The sequence below is a fragment of the Xiphophorus hellerii genome, chromosome 24 (assembly GCF_003331165.1).
Source record: "Xiphophorus hellerii strain 12219 chromosome 24, Xiphophorus_hellerii-4.1, whole genome shotgun sequence".
NCBI classification, from domain to species: domain Eukaryota; kingdom Metazoa; phylum Chordata; class Actinopteri; order Cyprinodontiformes; family Poeciliidae; genus Xiphophorus; species Xiphophorus hellerii.
The window spans coordinates 3,513,068-3,535,064 of record NC_045695.1 but is presented as its reverse complement, the minus strand read 5'-3'; the positions used below and the strand labels follow the sequence as shown (position 1 = coordinate 3,535,064).

The window sequence follows — 21,997 nt, the reverse complement described above, 5'->3', positions numbered from 1 at the left end:
AACTGGACCAATGGCTACAACAGATCCCAGGAACAACATCAGACATCTCAGTCCAGAAATGTGCAGTCCTCGGCACAGCCAAGATACTGCGCAGAACCCTCAAGCTCCCAGGCCTCTGGTAGAGGACCCGAGCTCAGAGGATAAGAACCACCCGCGGTGGGTGAGAAGGGAATTTTTTTTTTTATATATATATATATATCAGCTGTCTCCCTCACATTATTGTTGAATTTAGCAAAGAGAAATAATTTTGGTCAGTTTAACAGACTTAAAACAGGAAAAGGTTAGTCTGATTTAATGTCAGAAAAAAGAGAAAGTAAGTCTCTTTTTTATGTATTTTCATAAAGTGAATGAAAACATCTGTAGCGAACATCAATTCATACCAACATTTTGAATTTATACTTTTAGATCTGCCAGGAAAAAGGGATTGAGGACTTTCACAATTTGAGTTGCTAAGAACAATATTTTGACACGAAAAAATATGTAGATTGTAGGAATGATAGTTTAATATCAGACAAAGACAGTTTAGTACTTTGTTAGAAGTTTGTAGCTCGACAGTTTGAAGTTTGCACACTTTTGGACAGTACTGCCACTTCTTTTTTTTTAAAGGTTTTATTGGCTCTAGTGGCCTTTATTTGATAGTTAATTGACAGGAAAGTGTGTAATGAGAGAAGGGGGAAGACATGCAGCAAAGGTCGCCAGGCCGGGAATCGAACCTGCGACAGCCACGAGGACTAAGGCCTCTGCTTAACCCCTGCGCCACCACAGCACATCCCAGTACTGCCACTTCTAACACCCAAAAAGAGCAAAGCATTCCAATTTACCGTGCAGGAGAAATGTGTTTTGTGGTATAATTTCTAAACTTCTAAGTCTGCTGTCCTGAAAAGACCGCATGCTACAGAGAGCTCAGACCGAGCGAAGTGAGTGAAACCAGAGTTTGTCTTCCCGGGGACGTTTACTGTCTGGTGAAACTGTAGAACTCCACACGCTCCCCGTTTTTCTCAAATTCTGTGGACACAGAAGGGTCGATTGGGGGGAAAAAAAAAAAATCAGATTTACAGACTGGTGTGACTCTTCAATCAATCAGGTTTGGCAGAAAGACTTTTCATAAGAAAATGACTTCAGTTCTGTATTTATGACTTGAAGCTAATGATTAATGTTCCATTACTGGTGTGAGATTAATTAAGAGGTGTATGTGTGTGAAAGTCTACAGTGAACTGATCAATGAGGTGCGCCGGGATGGTAAAGAGCAACTGAGTCAAAGTCTCAGCAGTGACATAAGTAAATACACAAATTTATGTTAACATTTTAAAATAGTTTTTTTATGATGATAGCCAGACTTAAAGAACTAAGACACCAATTTATTTTGCTTTGGTTTTGGCACGTTTTGGTAATCCTGTAGATTTGTATGGTTCAAACCTACTACTCTTCTCACCACATGGCAGTTTACATTTTCCACAGTTTTCCCCCCTGAAATCTTTAAAACAAAAACAAAAATCTTCTTTCTAAATTTGGACTCTTTGTAGGTTTACCTTTCAAGCAGACGAAATAGAGGTGATCGCCACACGGAAAATTCCTCCAGTAGAACGAGTCGCCGGCGTCCACGCCACCGCAGGGACTTGTGACCTGCCAGATGTGTTGTTCTTTCCAGTAAATGTAGCTCACAGAAGCACCAGACATCCAAAACCACGAGCTCCCCATCAGACGCTGTTAAAGAGGAAAGTTATTATGTTAGCTTAAATTTTGGAAAAGCATGGCTCTCCTTTTCCTCCTGTTAGCCGGGTCGCGAGCGGATGTCATCACGGCTGCAAAAGTACGGCGAAACAGAATGACGTCACAGATCACAGAGTTTAATCTCATACAAAGCAATCGACAACAAAGCTGCAGAGATACAGAGATATGCATTTTCTCATGAAAATAAAAACACACAAGGGAAGACAGACGAACACAAAACATATAAGACAGACAAAGGCGCCCTCGTGGAGAAAAGATGAAAAAAAACTCTCTCAGCCCCTCTCCGGTGCTGCCCTGAAATTTTAACCAAAGAGGCGTTTCCCTATTTAATATATGCAAAGAAGGCGTTCTGCTCTTCGACCAATTAGAACTCCCTCAGGCCCCCAAAGAAAGTTGTGACTTCCTGATTTATAGCAAAGGTGTCTGTTTTTTTTATCTAAGCAAAGGCGGACCACTTCGTGCCCATCGCTGCCTGATACGGAAGATCCCTGGCGCCAAACGTCCTAAGATGAGATTTCACAGACACCTCCGTAGTCCCCACTTCCATTGGAATGCAAATTTATTGCTCTAGTGTGGGGGAGGCAAAGGGCCCTGCTCTGTCTGCTTACCGCATCTCAGACGAGACCTGTTCCAAATAAGAGTATTGTATATAACTGTTACACATGTCGTAGATTAACTGTATTAAGCGCCAACAAATAATCATTTTCCTTTACAATCCCCCTTTTGAGGTCTTTTTCAAAAGACCTCAATAAATTGAGTAAGCCTTCTAATACCGAACCAAAACTATGTATGAAAAAACGAAAAAACCGAAAAATAAAAAGACAAAAGAGTGACGTACCCTAATTACATACAATCCCCCTTTGAAACAAAACCCAAGGTGTAGAAAGACTTATCCTTACAAAAATATAAAAACATAAAACAAAATTATCACAATCCAACCAAAACACAGGACAAACAAAAACCCAAAGTGTAAAACAAAAATAAAACATAAAGCTGGGACATACATAGAAAATCAGGAAGAAATGCTCTGCAACTTAAAAGACAACATTCACCACAAAATTACAATCTATCAAATGAGAAAGACACAAAATTACAATCTGCTGTTCGTCTTTTTCTGTTTTTTTTTTTTTTTTTTTTTCAAATGTCCATCGACAGTCTCTCAAAAAATACGAAGTCTTCGTCAGGAAATGTTCAAAAAATGCGCGCAAAAAACGAAACGAAAGTCCTTTTCAGAGTTCACAACGAACGAAAAACACGCAATAAAAAGTTAATGATGATCCTCTTGCAGCCTGATCTTCTTCGGTCGGAAACCTCAAGTTTCCACCTGAGCGTCCGTTGCTCACTGAAAATGGGATTATTAGGTCAATATTACAGAGAGATTTCAAGGAGAAAATGAAATCTCCTCGTGAGGAAACTAAATCTCGTGAAGCGACCTGTCACAGGTTATTAAACATACATTTTGTTTTCAACATGAATTTCATTAGCATCAGAAACACAATTACAACATTCTTTATTATCATCTTCATCATTGTCAGCATAATCAAACGACGGTTTCACCTAAAAAATAAATTTGTTTTGTTATCTTCCATCCAGGGAAATTATTTTAAGCCTTTTATCAAAGAACGTAGATTTTGAAGGAGATCACATCCGCAGGGCACCAGGAAACCAGACTGAAACGACAAAACAGAGATCAGATTTGTCCAAGGGCATCATTCATTTTGTGTATTCAACACAAACATCTTAAAGTCACCCCGTGTCAGAGTGAATCCTCCACCGCTCGTGACTCTGTGGCTGCTATCTTCGAAATAAGTGTGAAGCCGCTTCTCCAAGCAGCCCCACCCCCGCCTCGCATGACAACAGCTTGTGTGACAGAGTCCAAAGTCCCACCTGGAGCTCGGAGCTCCAGGGCAGTCTGCGTGTAAAACCATGAGCAACTCATCTCGTGAAGCCTTATCTCCTACTTTGTCCAGTTCTGCTCATCAAATGGTGGATGTGATCCCTTCAATGTACGTTGCTATTATTATATACTATAGCTCCAACCGATGAAAAATACCAAAACCCTGTAATCATTTGCTTCAAAAGACATGTTTCCAAAGTAACGTTTTCCCAGAATGTTAAACAAATGCAGATCTTTTCTTAAACCAATCTTGTAAAAATAGGATCAAACAAACGAAACAAAACAGACACAAAAACTTAAAAATGTAGTTGTAAAGCTTACATTTACCACCAAAATGAATAACAATGTGAATTAAACAGTCCAGTTTAAATGACTTTTATAGAACAAACTAGATCTTACTGGTTGCTTGTCTAAATCATTCTACATGCATTCCTTAAACAAAATTCAAAAGAGTTAGACCTGGAGAAATTATAATGTAACAAATCCAGACTCTTTCAAAATATACCAATTTTTACCTAGGCTTTTACTTGTCGTCGAATTTAAAGTATTATTTAAAATCGTTTTAAATGGATGTAAATCAAAAAATCAAAATCAAGTTTAGAAAAATCATTATAATCCCGCCTTATATACTTTTACTGATTAGTGATAACTTTAATCAAGAACAGATTGTTCAAAACATTTCTTAAAACATTCATGCTCCATTAAATTAATGCTCTGAAAATGGCTAACACAATAATAATTTAATTTCTATAATTATTTTCCCAAGTTAATTAACCAAACTATGCTTCATTATCACTATAAATTCATCTATTTTCTCAAAATATGTTATCCCATTATCAGAACATCCTTTAATGGAGAACAACTCAAATCCATTCAAAATAAGCACTTATCAGACATATTCTTCAAAAGTTTTGTTTAAGTAATAAGTGTTTCAGTAATCTAATTAAGTAATATAAAAATAACCCATAACATATTCTCCCTCTGTATGATACATTACTGGCTAATGTATCATCATTACCTAATATGTTAACTAACGATGTTGATGAAACAGGGTCATTCTTTTACTGAGAAATTCTACCCAATACTGCCCCGTCCTAACAGGCAAACTGTCAAAACAAACAGAACAATTTATTATAGCATGCTTTAAACCTTCAAGATTACTATTTTCAAAAAAACATTTCACATTACAGTTTTAAAGCTCATTATGCAATTTTACTCTCATGATTTTCAAATAATTAATTGTAGAAACGTCTCAAAAATTCTCAGCAGTGTTTGACAAAACGTGTTTACCAATTAAGACTATGTGAAGGTTATGCATAAACCAGCCAGAGAGACGTTGAAGAAAAAAAAAATTCAAACACAGTTAACAAAGAAAATCCAAAAATAATAAATTGGGCCCCTACTGAAATCAACATAACAAAAAACAACACAGGTAGTAACAGAACGACGTAAGCACAAACTGACCTAACAAGACATGAGGGGAACTTAGATAATGGCTGATCAGACCATTAACACACTAAGGGGTAATTAAACACACAAAACCCTAACGAATACTGGTCAGTATGTCACTCAATCTACAAATGAAAGAAATTAAACTAAAAACTAAATTTCCCCCTCCCTGGGTGAACAAATGGAATGGCCCGCTAAGGAAGCTAGACACCCATATAAGGACACCGATCAGCTGGAGCTCATCAGTGTGACTTTCAGGAACAGGTCCAGAGGAAACTGATAACTCAAAAGAAAGAAAGTAATTCGTTATATTTAACAAAATAGACAAAGAACTGACACAAATAGCCAAATAAAAAGTCAGACTAATGAAAAGAAATGTAAAGATTAAAATCCTAAATTACTCACTACTTAATATATAAAGTAATATGAAAGGAAAACAGAAAATCATTACCAAGAGTGTCTGTGTGTGACAGTCGACTCAGTGTTTCAATGCTACAGACTTATATTTAACATTTTCCACATTATTCCTTGCTCACTATGTATGTGCTTGTTTAAACTATCTACTTGAAAGAGAAAATGTTTCACTAAAGCTGGGAAACCAAACTGCATCAAATTCCTGTCTTATGTAATGAGAAAAGACTCTCTACTCCTTCCTATAATCTATAATGTGAAACAATACCCTAAAATTTAAACAGCCAATCCCTATGTTCCTTAGGAAAAAGAAAAATTAAATCCTTTTGTACTTTTAGATTTCACAATTTAAATTTGAAAGCCACTACACCAGTCTGAGCAATCTCCATTGTCAGACCATAAAACAAATTCCTAAGCCCACCATAAAACCCCCTTTTCACCTCTCGGAGGAACTATTTGTATGGCAGGAAAGAGAGCCAATAAGGATTTCAGGAAGAACTCCCAATTCTTCAACAACAAATCTTGTAAATTTTAGCAAACTTTTCTATATTTAACCAATTTCTATTTAACAAGAGAGTGACTTCTAATTTATCCTGTCTAATTATCCGTAAGTCCTGTAGATTTAACAATATTTTATCTATCTTAAAGTTTTGGTCAGTTTGAAAAAGACTGATTGTGAAAATATCTAGAGTCAGTTGCATATTGCAGTTTGTTGTCATCTGAGCAATTCCTCTTACAGTCAGAGCCTGTGTCTCTAAAAATCTCCGTTTATTCTTATCCTCAACTCATGAAAAAAAGTCCTGTTTTACTCATTGTAATTTATTCTATTTTACTACTTCCTCGTCAGCCTAAAAGGAATACTTAACATTTAAGCTAATATTTTAGTTGTCTACGCTACATACTTTTTAGTTTATTTATTTCTCTACCCAATCATGTGTGTATTTATCTATTAATTTGCCAAGACAGCATTTCTACAATCCTCTGTGACCTAATTTTCTTGGCTTATTCTTTCTTTCTTTATTTATTTATTCATTTATTTAACCGTAGAACCCATAATTTATTTTCAAGTTGTTAAGATGATTTATTTAATCAAGATTCTATCCTTTAATCACCTTCCAAACTTTTCACTGCAGGTCACACTTACTGCTGTTATTGTTTAATTTTAATAATTTAGTCCAATTTAACACAGAGGATGTTCGTAAAAACTGGAAATTTTGCACCACATAACAGCACTAAAAATTTCTCTGTATTTATAAGACATGAAATACCCAGTGATATTTTATCTCCAATCACACACACTTTCACACCAAAATGAATTGCAACACAACACAAAAACACAAAACATGTTACAGAAAACACAAAACCCACACATCTGGCCAGGTTTTATAGTCAGTCAGAATTTCATCAGTCCCCAAGTGTCAGTCTGTGGTCATTATTCTATCAAATTTTACTGTAATTTATATCAATTTTACTGAAGTTTATATGAAAATTTACTGAAGTTTCAGGAATTGTCCAATGTTTTATTAACATATTTTCATGTGTCAATTTAATTAATTTTAAACTCCAATCGTCAGGAACCTTTTAATTCCCCGTGCACGTTTAAAAAAAATCTCAAAGTTATGTTAAAATCAAACCACAACCAATAATTTTGTTTGCTGGTACCAGTTTTATGTACTTAACTCCTATTTTTATTTATTTATTTATTTATTTTTTAAACTAAACGACCACGTGTTCGCCATCGTTCTACTGTCCCCTTTAAGACGAACCCCGACCATAAAATAGCGTATAGCACGTGTCGCAACTCAGTGTCCATAATAACTTTACAATAAAACGCAGCAAAAGCAACTCACGTTCACGCAAACAGCGCTTTGCAAACAACTTACCACTCTGCTCAAACACACAGCCAGCCCGAACTCGCGCACGCGCACACACACGGCCACACAGATACACACGCAGATACACGCATGCACACATACACACACCCAGACACACACCCAGAGCTCTGGAGCACACAGCCTCGTGTCGCGGCAACAAGCACAGATCGCGACACACAGAGAAACACAAAGACGGTGTCGGACAAACGGAAGAGACAACGGGGAAAAATAAAAATAAAATGCCGGCTTTAAAAATGCATTTCTATTCGTCACCACGGGCGACGCAACCCAGCTCAGTCACTTCGTCTTACTGAAGACAAACGATTTGCCTTGCTAAGGCACTACGTCTGACTGAAGACAGGCGATTCAGCCTTGTTAAGCCAATTGTAAGTCTACTGGAGATGAGTCAGTCTCCGGGCCAATACAAGCCCAAACTACCAAATTGATACACAATTACCAAATTCTTTTTAAATTTAGAGGTACAAGAATAAACCCTCCGGGGAAAAGAACCAAAAACTAAGAAAACCCCAGCCTTCTGACAATAGGGTAAGCTAGCCCTACGTCTGGACCCGCTACGGTCCTCTTGTGTCGTGTATTTATAATCCAATCACTCAACCATCGACTCTTTTATAAACACAATCTCTGTACCTGTGCAGCTCCGTGAACTCCGCGTGGCTGGATACAGCCGCAACAATCTAGCTCGCCTTTTTCCAGCACACGGCGGTGCAAACAACAAAAAATAATCAAAAGTATCTCACCTCACCGAGCCGAACCAGGCCAACGCGTGACAGCTCCACCCGCTCAGAATCCGTAACCGAACGAGCCCCCAAATTGTTAAAGAGGAAAGTTATTATGTTAGCTTAAATTTTGGAAAAGCATGGCTCTCCTTTTCCTCCTGTTAGCCGGGTCGCGAGCGGATGTCATCACGGCTGCAAAAGTACGGCGAAACAGAATGACGTCACAGATCACAGAGTTTAATCTCATACAAAGCAATCGACAACAAAGCTGCAGAGATACAGAGATATGCATTTTCTCATGAAAATAAAAACACACAAGGGAAGACAGACGAACACAAAACATATAAGACAGACAAAGGCGCCCTCGTGGAGAAAAGATGAAAAAAAACTCTCTCAGCCCCTCTCCGGTGCTGCCCTGAAATTTTAACCAAAGAGGCGTTTCCCTATTTAATATATGCAAAGAAGGCGTTCTGCTCTTCGACCAATTAGAACTCCCTCAGGCCCCCAAAGAAAGTTGTGACTTCCTGATTTATAGCAAAGGTGTCTGTTTTTTTTATCTAAGCAAAGGCGGACCACTTCGTGCCCATCGCTGCCTGATACGGAAGATCCCTGGCGCCAAACGTCCTAAGATGAGATTTCACAGACACCTCCGTAGTCCCCACTTCCATTGGAATGCAAATTTATTGCTCTAGTGTGGGGGAGGCAAAGGGCCCTGCTCTGTCTGCTTACCGCATCTCAGACGAGACCTGTTCCAAATAAGAGTATTGTATATAACTGTTACACATGTCGTAGATTAACTGTATTAAGCGCCAACAAATAATCATTTTCCTTTACAACGCCTACAGCAAAAACAATCCAGACACTATAAATGTCACTTTAACAGTTCTTGAACCCTTAGACTGGCCTGGCGTTCTGGAGGATACCTGCGCAGTCCCAGCCACACATGTCCGGAAGAAACGGAGGGGTCGTTTGTCAGGAAGGTTGTGTTTCTCAACACCTCCTCCAACCCTCTCTGCTCCTGCTCACTGCGAACGCTGAGGAGGTCCCAGTAGTGTTCCCTGCAGTACAACAAGGCGTCCGACCAGCACAGCTTCTTCTGCACAACGGCTACTCTACGTCCCATCACCACTGCGTTGAAGGATGGCGAGGGAGCAGCAGGTTCTGGGAAAATATGGCTTCCATAAATACACGTTGGGCCAATGTTCACGGGAAATAGTTCCCTACGTTTGTTGTTTTTTGTTTTTTTTACAGTGGTTTCTAAATATACAACAGCTTTCACTAACCTCCATAGATTTCTAGCTCACACATTGTCAGAAAGCCGTATGAGGTGCTGACCTTCACGGTCAACATCCGACCTGTCATTCCTGTGCAGTTAAAGCTTTCGGTGCCCCCAGGGGGGATGGAGGAAATGACAGCACATCTGAGAAGGAGACATACAGATTTACATTTTTAATCCAGATCACTGAAAAGCACGGAGTAACTGTAATCTGAGGCAACAGCAGATGTATGAAGATCCTTGAACCTTTTGAAATTTATAATAATACAGCAACAAACTTTAAAGGGGCAGTATTATGTGTAAATATGACCCGTTAAAAGAAATTTTATGTCATAATTTAATGCATTGAAATTGGGCCTCTGTCGTTTTAAGAAACTCTGGCTCTTTCTGAAGCTCCGCCTTCAGGAAGTCATCACAACATGGCTTCTCTACGAACCCTTTAAAAACATTTCACCAGCGTTGCACCGAGAACCAATGAGCTCTCGTTTGCTAATCAACTAAAACCTCAGAGGAGGAGCTGTGCCTCAAAGGCGGAGCTAGGTCCACCCAGGCGTTTTGCACTGCTGAATGGTTGCCACAGGAGATAAAAGAATTTCTCCAACATCCTATCAAAAACACTCCAGATATGTTTTTGATGAGAGAATAATACTATAGGATTATGTAAAGGTCAAAAAATATGACTCTACATAACACCGTCCCTTTAAGATGTTTTGATATGCGCACATTTAAAATCCTTGTAATCCTGCTGATTAAAACAGCATCTAATAGGATTCTAACAATAACAGGAGAAGAAAGGTGAAACTCTTCCTCCTCCATGTTACCTGGGGTTGTTTTTGCCGTTGTTCTCTAAGGAATTCCCGATGAGGATCTCAGCATTATTTAGCCTCTCGCTCGCTACGTTCCTGTTGGTGATGCTAACCGTCGAGACTCGGTACACAACTGGCAACAGCAGACTCCACCACGGGTTTGGTTCCCCCCCTGTATGAGTGCAGGATCCGTCAGCGTACTCTGGGTCTCTGTTTCCATCGACTGCCCTTGAGGCAACACCAAGGAAAGCAGTGGATGACTGAGATGCTATTCCCTCTGGTGCCACGTTCTCCAGGGACTCAGCTGGGTAGACTAAAGGAGTACAAGAATTAAAATTAGCTAGATGGCTAAAAAAAATCAATTTGTAGCTTTAGTCTTTAGTGTGTAATATGATAAGTTTAATTGGCACTTATGTTGACAGGCAAAATATGAGATGTTTTGACCATAGAAGTGTGCAGTGCTACAAATTTTGGTGTGTATCCGATACCAAATATATACAGGGTCATTATTACCGATACTGATACTGATTATACTTTAAGTTTGATATTTCAAACTTCTGACATTTAGGAGTATTTGCTGGTTTTTTCTTCAAATTATAGTGCTAAAACCTTAGAAAGAATTTGAACAAAGTCTATAGATGTTTATAAAATACTTTAACAACGTAAACAGAAACGTTAGGACAGGAGTAATTTATGTGTGTTTTTTTTCCCCCTAAATAAACACACTGCAAAAAAAAAAGAGATCATTTTAAAAGAAAATCAAAACAAAATCTTTTTTAAGGCAGAGTTGAACAATTACAATTTTTTAATCAAAGTTTACAGGCAATCCTTGAGCAAAAGCTAAATTTTAGTCGGTAAATGACCAGTTATGTAACAAAAACTAAGTTTCTCATCTATTTATTTGGCTCCCTGGCTAACATAACTTTCTATTTGCACACTCTTCTCTTGTAGATCTTGTTGAATTGTGACAACACCCTAATTTGCCTGGTTCTGTACCTGCCAGTAACAACATGGTTTTACATTGATGCATCGAGTCCTGAAGGCAATGCCTGCACAAAAGAAACAGAACAGTGAGAGCATCGGCTGGCTCTTACCTGTAAAATCAGCCAGGATCCACATTAGGAAGGAAACGCCTTGAAAAGAACAATTTTAACATGAAATTAAAGCTTCGTTGTTGTTTTTCTTTTAAACATTTCTATCAAGTTTCACTTGATAAAGCTTCAGAAACAGAAACGTTTCAGTTACTTTGTATTTAAAATCGGGCAGCTTTTAATGTCATTAGCACGTTTTAATCGCAAACATCGATCCATGTCAAAGAATTACTTTTCCTTTATATACAAATCGGACAAATGAGCCGCAAGGACTTGGATGGATGAACAAATGGCTAATCTGAAATTAACCAGAGTGATTAACAGCGTGTGTTTGCACACTCTGCTTAAAAGGGCCCAGTGAACCCTTTGCGATTCTTTACGCATCCTCACTTCAGTCACTGCAATTACATAAATGAGCCAGGTTTGTTTAAAATAGGCTGACATTGCCATGCTATTTGACAACCGAGACAATTAATAAACAGTTTTTAAATCAAACTTGCGGAAATAAGGTCAATTAAATATAACTCGACATAGCTGATTATTTATAAGTCCTACTCACAGCAAGCAGCTTTGCAGGCGGCTGCCATCGTGCCTCCAGGTCTCCAACCTCTGGGATGGCCTTCCCTCAACTCCTGATTGCATGTTTTATCACCACACGGTGCTTGTTATTAGTCTTGTAAATCACTTGTAAATCGCCCCCTCCGTAATCACGTCTGCTTTCCAAATCAAATTGTTCTCTACGGCAGGAGCAACACGTTTCAGCAAAACAGGCGTCGGGTCCCGAGAAACGTGATTCCATCTTGGTGTTGGAAAAGTCCGACGGAGACGATTCACACTTGAGACGTGTGGACTGACTTGGACTAAAAGTAGATCAGAAAAAAAGTTGGGACAATCATAATTCCCGGACATATTTCCTCTCACAACAAAGAATCTCAATGAGATCAAGATCTAAGCTTTTGACTCAGTCGAAGCAGAACCATAAGCTGATACAATCTTCTTTTTGGATGTCTTAGACAGCTCTTTGATTCCACCATGACTTCAACAGTCAGGAGCACACTTTACTAAAATGTCTGGAGTTTAAACAAGGCAATCCTCCTGATTTATGCTGAGTAATAATGCTCTAAGCACATTCACCTGATTTAATAGGCCTAGTTGTAAGTTTTACTGTTTTATGCGCTATATGTTCTCACAAGAAAGTGCTGTTTTTATTACAAAGTACAGAGATACAGGAGTACAAATTTGTTAAAAAAATAAGTTTGCAGGCCGAATGCCACTCTTGTATCCAGCTAAATATGGACACGGTTGTCCAACATTGTGTATGAAGTTGAATGTATTGATGCCTCTCCACTGTATGTGTTCAGAAATGTTCAATAAAAAATAAGTATAAAAAAAAAAAAAAAAAATAAGTTTGGAAAAAAAAAAATGCAGGCTGTTGTACAGCGTACAACAAATCAGTCCGAGAACAAACCTCAGTTCCTAGAAAATGCTGTAGAAGGTGAAAGTCTTTGTTGGTACTGAAACCTTCATCACTGCAACCTGAATGTTCTCGACGAGTCAGGAAAAATGTTCTTTTGGGTCTTCTTGGCAGGAGTTTTTTTTCGTGTGAAGACTCTATGATCTAAAAGGTGACAAGGACTGAAATCATTCAAATCCATTCCTCAGCTAGGAAGCTAAAACTGGGTCTTCTAAATGGACAACGACCCCAAATATAGCAACAAATCAGCTGAAAAGAGGCTAAAAGACAACAAAGTCATAAACGCTTGATCACGGTCCTGTAAAACAAGTCATTAAATATCTCTTAGCAAGTATTTTGTAGCAATTGGCAAGCTTCTGGCACAATTCTCAAGCAGTCTTCCAGGCAGAATTGGCACATTACATTTAAATTGGTTGGCTTCTAGTCAAATACTCGCCTTTTAAGCATTGTCCACAGTTGTAAAAGGTGTCACTTTTAAGAAAGGGGCTTTTACTTTGTTTGTATTTGCGTAAAAATCAATGTACAACTCACTGCACACAGTTACGCTTGTGTTTCAACATGCTTTGGTTGCTCTCGTGTTGCTCCTGAACACTGAAGCCAATTTCCTTTGATCACAAAGTCACAGTTTGGGTACAGGTAGTTGAAATTTGGACACAAATGGGTTTTCCAGCAGAACAATGATCCCAAACATAAATCAGTGGAGGCCGATTCTGTTCTCTAAAAGCCCAAACAGAAAAATGTACGGACTATAGTGCCAAGAAACCACTTGATTTAAATTCCATCTATCAATCCTACCCGCCTGATCACTCTGCGCCACAATCTAAACACAATGCAAATTGCAGCATCTAGTGTGTCCAGCATTTTCAAATAACGATTGTTCAGAAGAAGAAATAAATAAATACCTATTGAGATGAAACACGTATTTGTCGCTGCAGGCGCAGATTAATAAATTGGAATGTTTTGTATTTGCATATTTCCCTGCAGTGAGATGCATATTGAGTTATTTTTTCCTTTTTTTGGTAGGCTGCCTTTTTTGTGGAAATGCATCGCCTAACCGTGTTATTAAAACCACCCAGGCACTGTGGGAGTAACCCATAAAGCAGCGGCTCTGTTTTCATTATGACTGATGTCTTAACACGGCTTAGACTATCTTGATGGGAGCTCAGTTTCTTCCAGCCAAAATGCTGCCCTTCAGCAAGGATGCTTGTCTCACATCAAGGTTGGAAATGCACCACCCTCTACTCCGGGCCCTCCCTCTTACAAAGTTTTCCATTTTCTTTCCTCCTGCATGTGTAATGATGGCTTTTTATTACACCGGTTCATTAGCATATTTCATATCCTGCTGCTGAGCTTTTCCAGCTCTCTATCTGTCTTCGTCGATGAGACGCAGGTGCTGGCTGAGGATGGCTTTATGAGAAATGAGAACAAAACGCGCAGCGAGGTAAACAGGCCAGCAGCGCCTGATCATCAGTCACCGGGAAGCATGCGTTTAAGGGAACTTTTGCCTCCGGACGGGCCCGGGAAAGAGCTCTGAAGGCGGATGCCAGCTGCGTTTCCGTTAACGAAAGTACGCAAATCTTTGTCGGTACTCCGCCAATGTTGGGGAAAAAAAGAGAACATTTCTGAGGTTTGGACTCAACAAGTTGATTGTTGATCATGTGACTGGTGTGACGCAAAAAATAAATAAATAAATACTTTTTTTTTTTGTTGCAAAATACATCAATTTCGATATGGCCACAAATGTTCTTGTCCTAAAGCTTTTTATTGAAAAACGTGAATCGGCGTGTTTCCGTTGAGCAATAATTTCAGTTTATGCAACGGTATGGTTAATGGAAACGCAGCTACAGCCACCGACAAAACAGTACAGTATGAGATCCAAAGCTCTGGTGGGCTCGGGTTCTCTGGGAAGAACAAGCCGCTCATGAAAAAGTGACAAAAAAATCCAAAGAAGTCTCAATCAAAGTCTTGTGTTGACAACTTATAAAGGGCGATGCTGCAATTGGCCAAGTGTTCGGTTAGTGATCTGTTGTTAAAACGTTTGAACAAACCGCAAACTTTTCAGATTAATCAATTTTCTTCCATTTCCACAGCTCTGTTAAATTACGTTTGTCTACCACCTAAAATCCCGACAAAATACATTAAAGTTTCTTACTGCTGCATGACAAAATGTGGGTGCGGAAACGCTCGCAGGGCTTTCCATAACAATTTCAAACGGATGCTAGTCAGAGTGCAAAATGGTGCTGCAGAGATTTCATCAAAATCTGCGGAGAGCCCACCACTTCCAGCCCTTTCCAACACAAAAAACTTTCTGCTTTAAATGCTCCCGATGATCGCAGAACGCCAACTCCTGCAGTCGTCGGCGGCGGCGAATGCCCCGCGCACAAAGATTCATCATGTGTCACGGCTGAGGTTTTAGGCAGCAAATGGAGGTGAGGAGATGAAAGCGGTTTCCTCTTCCTCCCACTTCACTTCTGTCATGTTCACCAGAGGGAGATTTGATAGGTGTAAGCTCACGCAAACACACACACACACACGCACACCCCTACATGCCCAGAGACAGAACAGACACACATAAAATGTTCACAGAGAAGTGCAGCAGTAATAATTAGATTTCACTTCAAAGAAGCTGTCTGTGGATTTGCAGGGCTGACGTGTGATTGGCTGCCGAGGCTAACAGGTGAGGGACGGACAGCTGCAGGACGCCTGGTCATTTATCTGGTGTTGGGATACCGCAGGGCTTGTTGTGCGTCACTTTGCATCTCTGCATCCGCTTGAGGGTGCGGAGAAGGGCATTTGACTGAGTTCAATGAAAAATGTTCCTCTGGTTCGGTGTTTCTCTATGACGGCAAGAACCAATTAGGGAAAGGTTTGAAGAAGTATTTGCCCCACGCAGATTTTACTCGGTTTCCGCTTCTTTTTCAAGTTTTGTAACTTTAAACACCATTAAACCCTTCTTTAGTGAGTAGTGTTGAAAACAGTTGTTGCGTTACGGCCAAACTTTGTGAATATGAGGTTCTTCATGAACAGGACTTTTTATAAAACAAGTTTCATTAACGCCGATGATCGTATTTTAATCTTTTATTAGTTAAGAAGGCAGAGTAGATGCGAAATTTAGACACTGATCAGTGTTAGACATCGACTGCTTTCTAATTCAAAGTAGTGATTACATGGCTTAGAAATATACAAATGTGGGGAAAAAAAACAAAAAAAAACGCTGAGTCAGTTCTTGTCTCTTCCTGTCTTAAGAATGTGAATTTTGAAAAACCGATAGAGATATTGATGTATTTCTTAAATTGAACAACGTCAGCCACGGTTACCCCAATTTTGCCGCTGATTGCTTCATTCATTTGCATTGATTCTCCTTACAGTCATTAATTCTTTAAATGTTGATAGTTTCAGTGTTAATTCTAAATTAATCTTAATCCTGAGTAGCATACAGAAAGTTAATGACTTCAACCTCTCGATTTTTTTAAATATTTTTTTTTATAATTGTGTTACTGGATGATTTATAAACCCTTAAATTATTTAACACAGCTCAATAACAATGCAAGCATGTGCACTACATGTTATTTGGTATAATTACATACATTAATAGGTGAAAATGATCAACACATGGATGCCTCTTCTTTGTCCTGACAGGGAGTCAAACAAATGGCTGGGTGTTTTTAGCGAGAAAGACGCCCCCCCTCCCTTCTTTAATTACCGCCAGGCTAATTGAATCCCCGTGTGAGTGATGTATGGGGATAGGACTCCCTGTGACAAAATGAAAATGAAATAGTATTAAGCAGCCAAGTAGATAATCAATTTAGAAACGTCTGAGAAGCGAGAAGGATTACTTGAAACGGCCCCGTACGGTTTTCTACTGTCAGAGGACATCGGAGTCGTTTGAAATGTGGAATTATTTCAGTCTCAGATGAGAATCTGAAATCTCTCACAAAGTAATAGAACTTGTCCTAGGAAGACAGACTATTAGAGTTGTGTTGTATTTATTTTATGTCATGTTCAGGAGGTTTACTGGATGTAATTTTCAGAACTGGTATGAAGCAGGATTTCGCCACATGGGATGGGGGGAACATTTAAAACATTCGAGTCCCTACAGGCTTCAGGATAGTCTCAAAGACAGACTATCTTCCAGATAGTCTCAAGGTCACTTCGTACCTATATTGTATGCCAGGCTGCAACAGTTGAATACAGACAGACTATTTCTAAAAAAAAAAAAAAAGATGGGAGACTCGGCTGAAACCGAAAAACAATGAAGTATGGGAAGACATTTTACTCTCTCCTTCGAAAATATCCATCTGATTCAGAGAAATGAAACATGATACCTAACAAAATGTCTTTCCAAATTTAATATTATGCTAATTGGTGCCTGTTTTTTGCTGGAAAATGTGTCATAACCAAATGAGTGAGAGATGAGCCTCCTTCAACAAATCCTTGATATCAAACTACTGTCTATGAGAAATCTAAGATTCAATATTAACCATCATTTAGACCTTTTCACAGGAAGGTATGGCAGAGTACCTAATAACCTAAGAGAGCAACCGCTTGAAGTATCAGACCTAACAAGGACATTGCTGTGGGTGTGTTTTATGATGGTGTATTGTAGATAGGAAAAGAAAAAGAAATGTATTTTTGACAAAAAGTAAATAAATAAAAAGTCAGAACTTTTGAGATTAATCTCAGAAAATTTCTACAAAAGACTTGCAAATATCTGAGTGAGAAAAGTTAAAAAAAAAAAAAAAAAAAGAAAAAAGAAAAGAAGAAATTGCTAGAAAAGCGCTCAGAAATTTTTCAGTTTAATCTCAGAAATTTTCTAGAAAAAAAACGTGGAAATGTATGAGGCTAAAAAGTCAAAAATTAGCTTGACTAAAAAAGAAAGAAGAATAAAAAAACTCAAGAAATTTTGCGATCAATCTCAGAAATTTTCTGGTTTTTTTTTTTTTTCTAGAAACACAGGGAACACAGGGTGGAAATATACGCCTCCCCTTTTTTCCCCCTCTACCTACAACAGCCCTCGCAGGCCGTTGTAGTATTCTGGATTTGCTACAGATCTTAGACAATTTGTTCATGCCCTGCACTGGATTGCTATAATTTTGAAAATGCAAAAAAAAAACGTAAACCTGCCAGATAACATCAACATCATAGGTTATGAAGATGTAGTACCTTGTAGTCGGGGCTGGATTGTCCCTTTGGAACGTCTATTCTATCAGTCCAGGACTAATGGTGTCCATATATTGGGGAGTCCCTGCTCGGCAGCTTGTCATGATTATGAACTGGACTTCCAACGTGACCTCTTGTTGCAGCAGGGAACACGGCAGACCCCCAATTACAACCGGCCTGACTCGTCTGTTGCTGGGGCAACGCAGCAGCAGAGGGCGGCGAACGGGGGAGCCCGTTTCAGCAGGTCATCTGTGGATAAAATTCAACAAAGGCTTGAACCCGCAGTGATGCACTGACACAAGCAGATGCTCTGGCTTCTGTAGCTACACACACACACACACACACACACACACGCCCACCCCCACTGAGCAAAACCCCTGATTCCTCACACAGATGGTATGCAAAATACATGCACAGCGAGTCCTGCTTTCAACATCCATCCAATCCACTGCTTTTAGTGCTCACTTTATCTGCTGCCCTCATCTATTCTCCCTCGCCGTCACCTGTTATTCAACCATTTCCCCACTCTCTCTCTTTCCCCGTCTCTCCATCAGCTGTCGCGCACCTCTCTACCCTCCCTTCATTCTTAACCCGGCCGACTGCAGATGGTGCTTAATGGATGCATAGCTGAGCGTAACTGCCTTGTGAATAATTTCAAAGGCACAAGGTGAATCACAGGACAGCTCAGTATGCGGACACACACAGAGAGGGACTCTTACACGTGTTTGTGGAGCTAATTGGATTTTATTTATTTTTTTGTCTTAATTCAAACTCAAACTTGATTTTATTTTATTTGAAAGCTGAATTCCACTGTTGCCTACTGAAAATGACATTTTCAACATGGCAGATAATTTTTTTTTGGTAGGAGCCGTCGGGCATGCTTTGAGTAAAACTGCTGGGCATTTTTGTTTCGAAAGACAACATTATGCCTGTGGTGTAGAGGAACCATCATATGTCGTACCTAGCCCAATTCCTTCTTCTCGGAAAGCATAATGTTATTTGTAAACTACACCTAATTTGATAAAAGTGACTAAACTATTCTCACTCCTTGGACATTTTCACTTTTTGTTACGTCAAAGTACGTAGCAAAAAGTATTTTATATGATATCTGTAGACAAGATAATACGTTTTACACTCCACAAATCTACCCTTTATTTTAAAAAGTGTAAAAAAATAAAACAAAATAAATTTTATGGGTTTTTTTTTTACCCTAAACATATTAATATGTAGGGGATTAGATAAGCGTTCACTTCTTCCTACTCCTGGCTTCTTTTTTCTCTTTTTGCAGGTGTAGAGGCAGACTTTTAAGGTGGTGACTTGTGTTCTTTCTATGCTCGTTTCTCTCTTTCTTCCTCTACTCCTGTCTCCTTCTTTCCCTTTAACCCCACCCCCCCACCCCTACACTAAACCCAAAGCAACTTCTAGTAAAGCTTAACATCTTTCTCAAATTTTAATTTCGCAAAAACAATTTCATGTGTGCCACATTGCTGGACAAGAAAAGTTAAAAAATAAAATAAAATTAAAAAATTCATTTCATTTAAGTCCGTACACGAATCTAGATAGAAATAGTAATTCAGCAGTCACATTCGCAGATGTGCTGGATGTGTGAAAGTTCATGGGCACTGCGGCGTGAACGTGTCATTACAGCAAAAAATAAAAAGAATACTTTTGAAGAATGACAAAAACGTGCCATTCCTATCCCAAGATTTATAACGATGGAGCTCTTTTCCTCGCACTAGTAGTTGAAAGAAAAGCTGAAAGCAAAAAAAAAAAAAAAAAAAAAGGATTGGGGCAGCATTAATTCGGGCGGATTGAGCTTTAATTTTCTTCCCACAAGGTAGACTAAATACATTTTGGCATCAGGAGAGAAATAGCTAATTACAGCTGCTGATGGGAACCATCATGCAGTTAATGAGCCGAGAGAAGATGAGAAAACTTTCCTTGTGGTTGAAGAGACGATGTGACGAATGTGCATGTGTGAAAATACATACCGTAACATTCAGCCGGTTTCTGAAAAATACTCAAACAAAATCTGTATTTAAAATAAAAGAAGGCTGGGCTTTTTATTATTATTTTTATAATTATTTTTTGACTTTGACAGGGGACGAGTTAGCCAGAAAGGGAATGCGAAGGTTCTGGACCACAAAGTTACGCCGGCGTTCTCTGGGGGGAAGAGGAGCCGGGAGGCTGTCCTTGGTGGATGATTTACGGAGGAGCTGGTGGTCCTGAGAGGTTTTCCCCTTCACGTCATAAATCCACTGCATGTCTGCTGCCTGCAATGAAAGAGTTAGAAGTGAACAGTTAAGATTCCAGGAGTACTGCAGAACAGCAGTCGAGGATGGGTGTAAACGACAAGCGGCATGAAATTCGTTTTCCAGCAATAACCAGAGATGCTTTGCTCGGAGGGTTGGAGAAATGCTTTATTTCTGCGATCAAAGCTTCTGGGAGCAAAGATCTGTATATTTTACACTTCATCCAGCTTAAACGTTTAAATTCGTCACGCTTCTGTGAGACAGAGTTCATGATTCAGAGATCCTATGGTTTACATATCAAACGCGCCATGTCTCCACTCGGATTTTCTGAGTTCTCAGTCCGTTTTAGCGCGTTTGTAAAGTACAAACAGAAAGGGTCAGAGTGGCTGGCTTCATGGAAAATACGGCTACATTGGTAAACCTGAAACAAGAAGCACATTTTCTAGAAATCTTTTTTTTTGCAAACTTATCCATACCTAAAACAAATAACTTCTACATGTTTTTTGTGAACTTCATAATCCTACTTTACTGATGTCCTTGGATTTAATAATCAAACTGTAGAAAGATCTCTGGCTGTGGTTCCATGTTAGCCAAAACCAGAGGATATTTAATGAATGAATTCTGCCAGGACAATTAACAAAAAAAAAAAAGTGCATTAGTTTGTTTTAAGTCAATTCAACACTCGGGGGTTTTTTGTATCAGATCGGTTATTAGCCAACACTAAACCTGACATATTGGTAGTGAAAAAAGTGGATCGGTGCATCCTTAGTTTAGGATACAAAAGGATAAAAAAGAAAAGCAAAAAATAAAAAAAGGAACTGAAATTTGTCAGAGTTTTACTATCAGGCAACTTCTCTGGATACCTAAAGACTATTTTAACAAAATCTGAAGATTCTCTCCTCACCAGTAATACACTAAAGCAGAAGATTATAAAATATAAGACATTCCAATCATATAAATGCTTTCAAACACACACAAATATATATATACTGTATATATATATACATAGACTTCTGGGTTACTTAAATAAGCCAAAGTACACAGAGGAATTGAGTAGAAACCTACAGTGTTGCTAAAAGTAAACAATCTTGTGAATGTCTCATCACCACAGGAAGTGATGTACCTGGACGGCCAGCCTGGCTCTGTGTCTCTTGCAGCTTGCAGTGGGGGTGAAGAACACAGAGATGAGCGCTCCGGCTGTGCCAGCAGGAGGCAACATCCCAGAGGCCGGAGCCACGGTGAACTCGGTGCTGCTGCCCGGCAGGAATGTTGCTTTGAATGGCGTCGACCTCCTGCAACCGACGCTGAATTCGTTACCTCCACAACAAATTATCGCACATGCGAGAAAGGCAGCACACATACTGTATACGGAAACTGCTGAAATACAAATACGAGTTTGCTTGAATGGAAATGAAACTAAATCTTGGCTTTTAGATAATTACCACATTTATTTTCAATCGCTTTGTAAAGTGTTACATAAAAATCTGACTTTGCTTGAACTACTTTGATGGTTTCAACACGATACCAAGTACAATAGAAAATTAATATAATTTTAATAAAACTAAAGATATATATATAAAAAAAACTCAAAATAAATCCATCAAAACGGAAATAAAAAACTCATTTACATGTGGAAATGGTTCTGTCTTTATATACAGATTAAATAAAAATGTTCTGGGTCACTGTTTGTTCAGAAAACAGACGGGTTTAAGATCCAGAACCAGAGGATTACACAGGAAAATAGGAACTTTTGTCGTATGGCAAAATAAAAATGAAGTAAACTGAATAAAATATTAGAAGAATGCAAACAAGACTAAATATAAACAAAGAAAAATCTTT

At 38.9% G+C, this 21,997-nt stretch overlaps 2 protein-coding genes across 2 annotated transcripts in view; both read right to left on the bottom strand.

Moving 5' to 3' along the window:
• Window positions 1-481: 481 nt before the first annotated feature.
• Window positions 482-19,272, bottom strand: LOC116716266 (uncharacterized). The gene is made up of 9 exons (XM_032557189.1): window positions 17,910-19,272; window positions 12,741-12,890; window positions 11,832-12,132; window positions 11,276-11,314; window positions 10,197-10,494; window positions 9,383-9,519; window positions 9,022-9,260; window positions 1,530-1,704; window positions 482-1,005 (listed from the first exon to the last, which is right to left on the bottom strand). The coding sequence occupies exons 3-9, from the start codon at window positions 11,857-11,859 to the stop codon at window positions 953-955; spliced, it is 969 nt and encodes a 322-aa protein (XP_032413080.1). The 5' UTR covers window positions 11,860-12,132; window positions 12,741-12,890; window positions 17,910-19,272; the 3' UTR covers window positions 482-952.
• A 435-nt stretch (window positions 19,273-19,707) lies between these two features.
• The window catches only part of LOC116715481 (cilia- and flagella-associated protein 47-like), a 37,456-nt gene continuing 35,166 nt past the window's right edge, over window positions 19,708-21,997 (bottom strand). Inside the window, exons 66-67 of the mRNA XM_032555890.1 lie at window positions 21,282-21,450; window positions 19,708-20,179 (exon numbers count right to left, since the gene is read on the bottom strand). Coding sequence (XP_032411781.1) covers window positions 19,988-20,179; window positions 21,282-21,450 — 361 coding nt within the window. The 3' untranslated portion in view covers window positions 19,708-19,987. The remainder of the gene's footprint in view (window positions 20,180-21,281; window positions 21,451-21,997) is intronic.

What these genes read in the sequence shown, in the direction of transcription:
- LOC116716266 (XM_032557189.1), bottom strand. Translation starts at nt 11,859, where the DNA reads ATGGCAGCCGCCTGCAAAGCTGCTTGCT. An exon ending in AACGGCAAAAACAACCCCAG is followed by an intron (nt 9,520 to 10,196) that starts GTAACATGGAGG and finishes TCTCCTTCTCAG; the next exon opens with ATGTGCTGTCATTTCCTCCA. An exon ending in TGAGCTAGAAATCTATGGAG is followed by an intron (nt 9,261 to 9,382) that starts GTTAGTGAAAGC and finishes ATATTTTCCCAG; the next exon opens with AACCTGCTGCTCCCTCGCCA.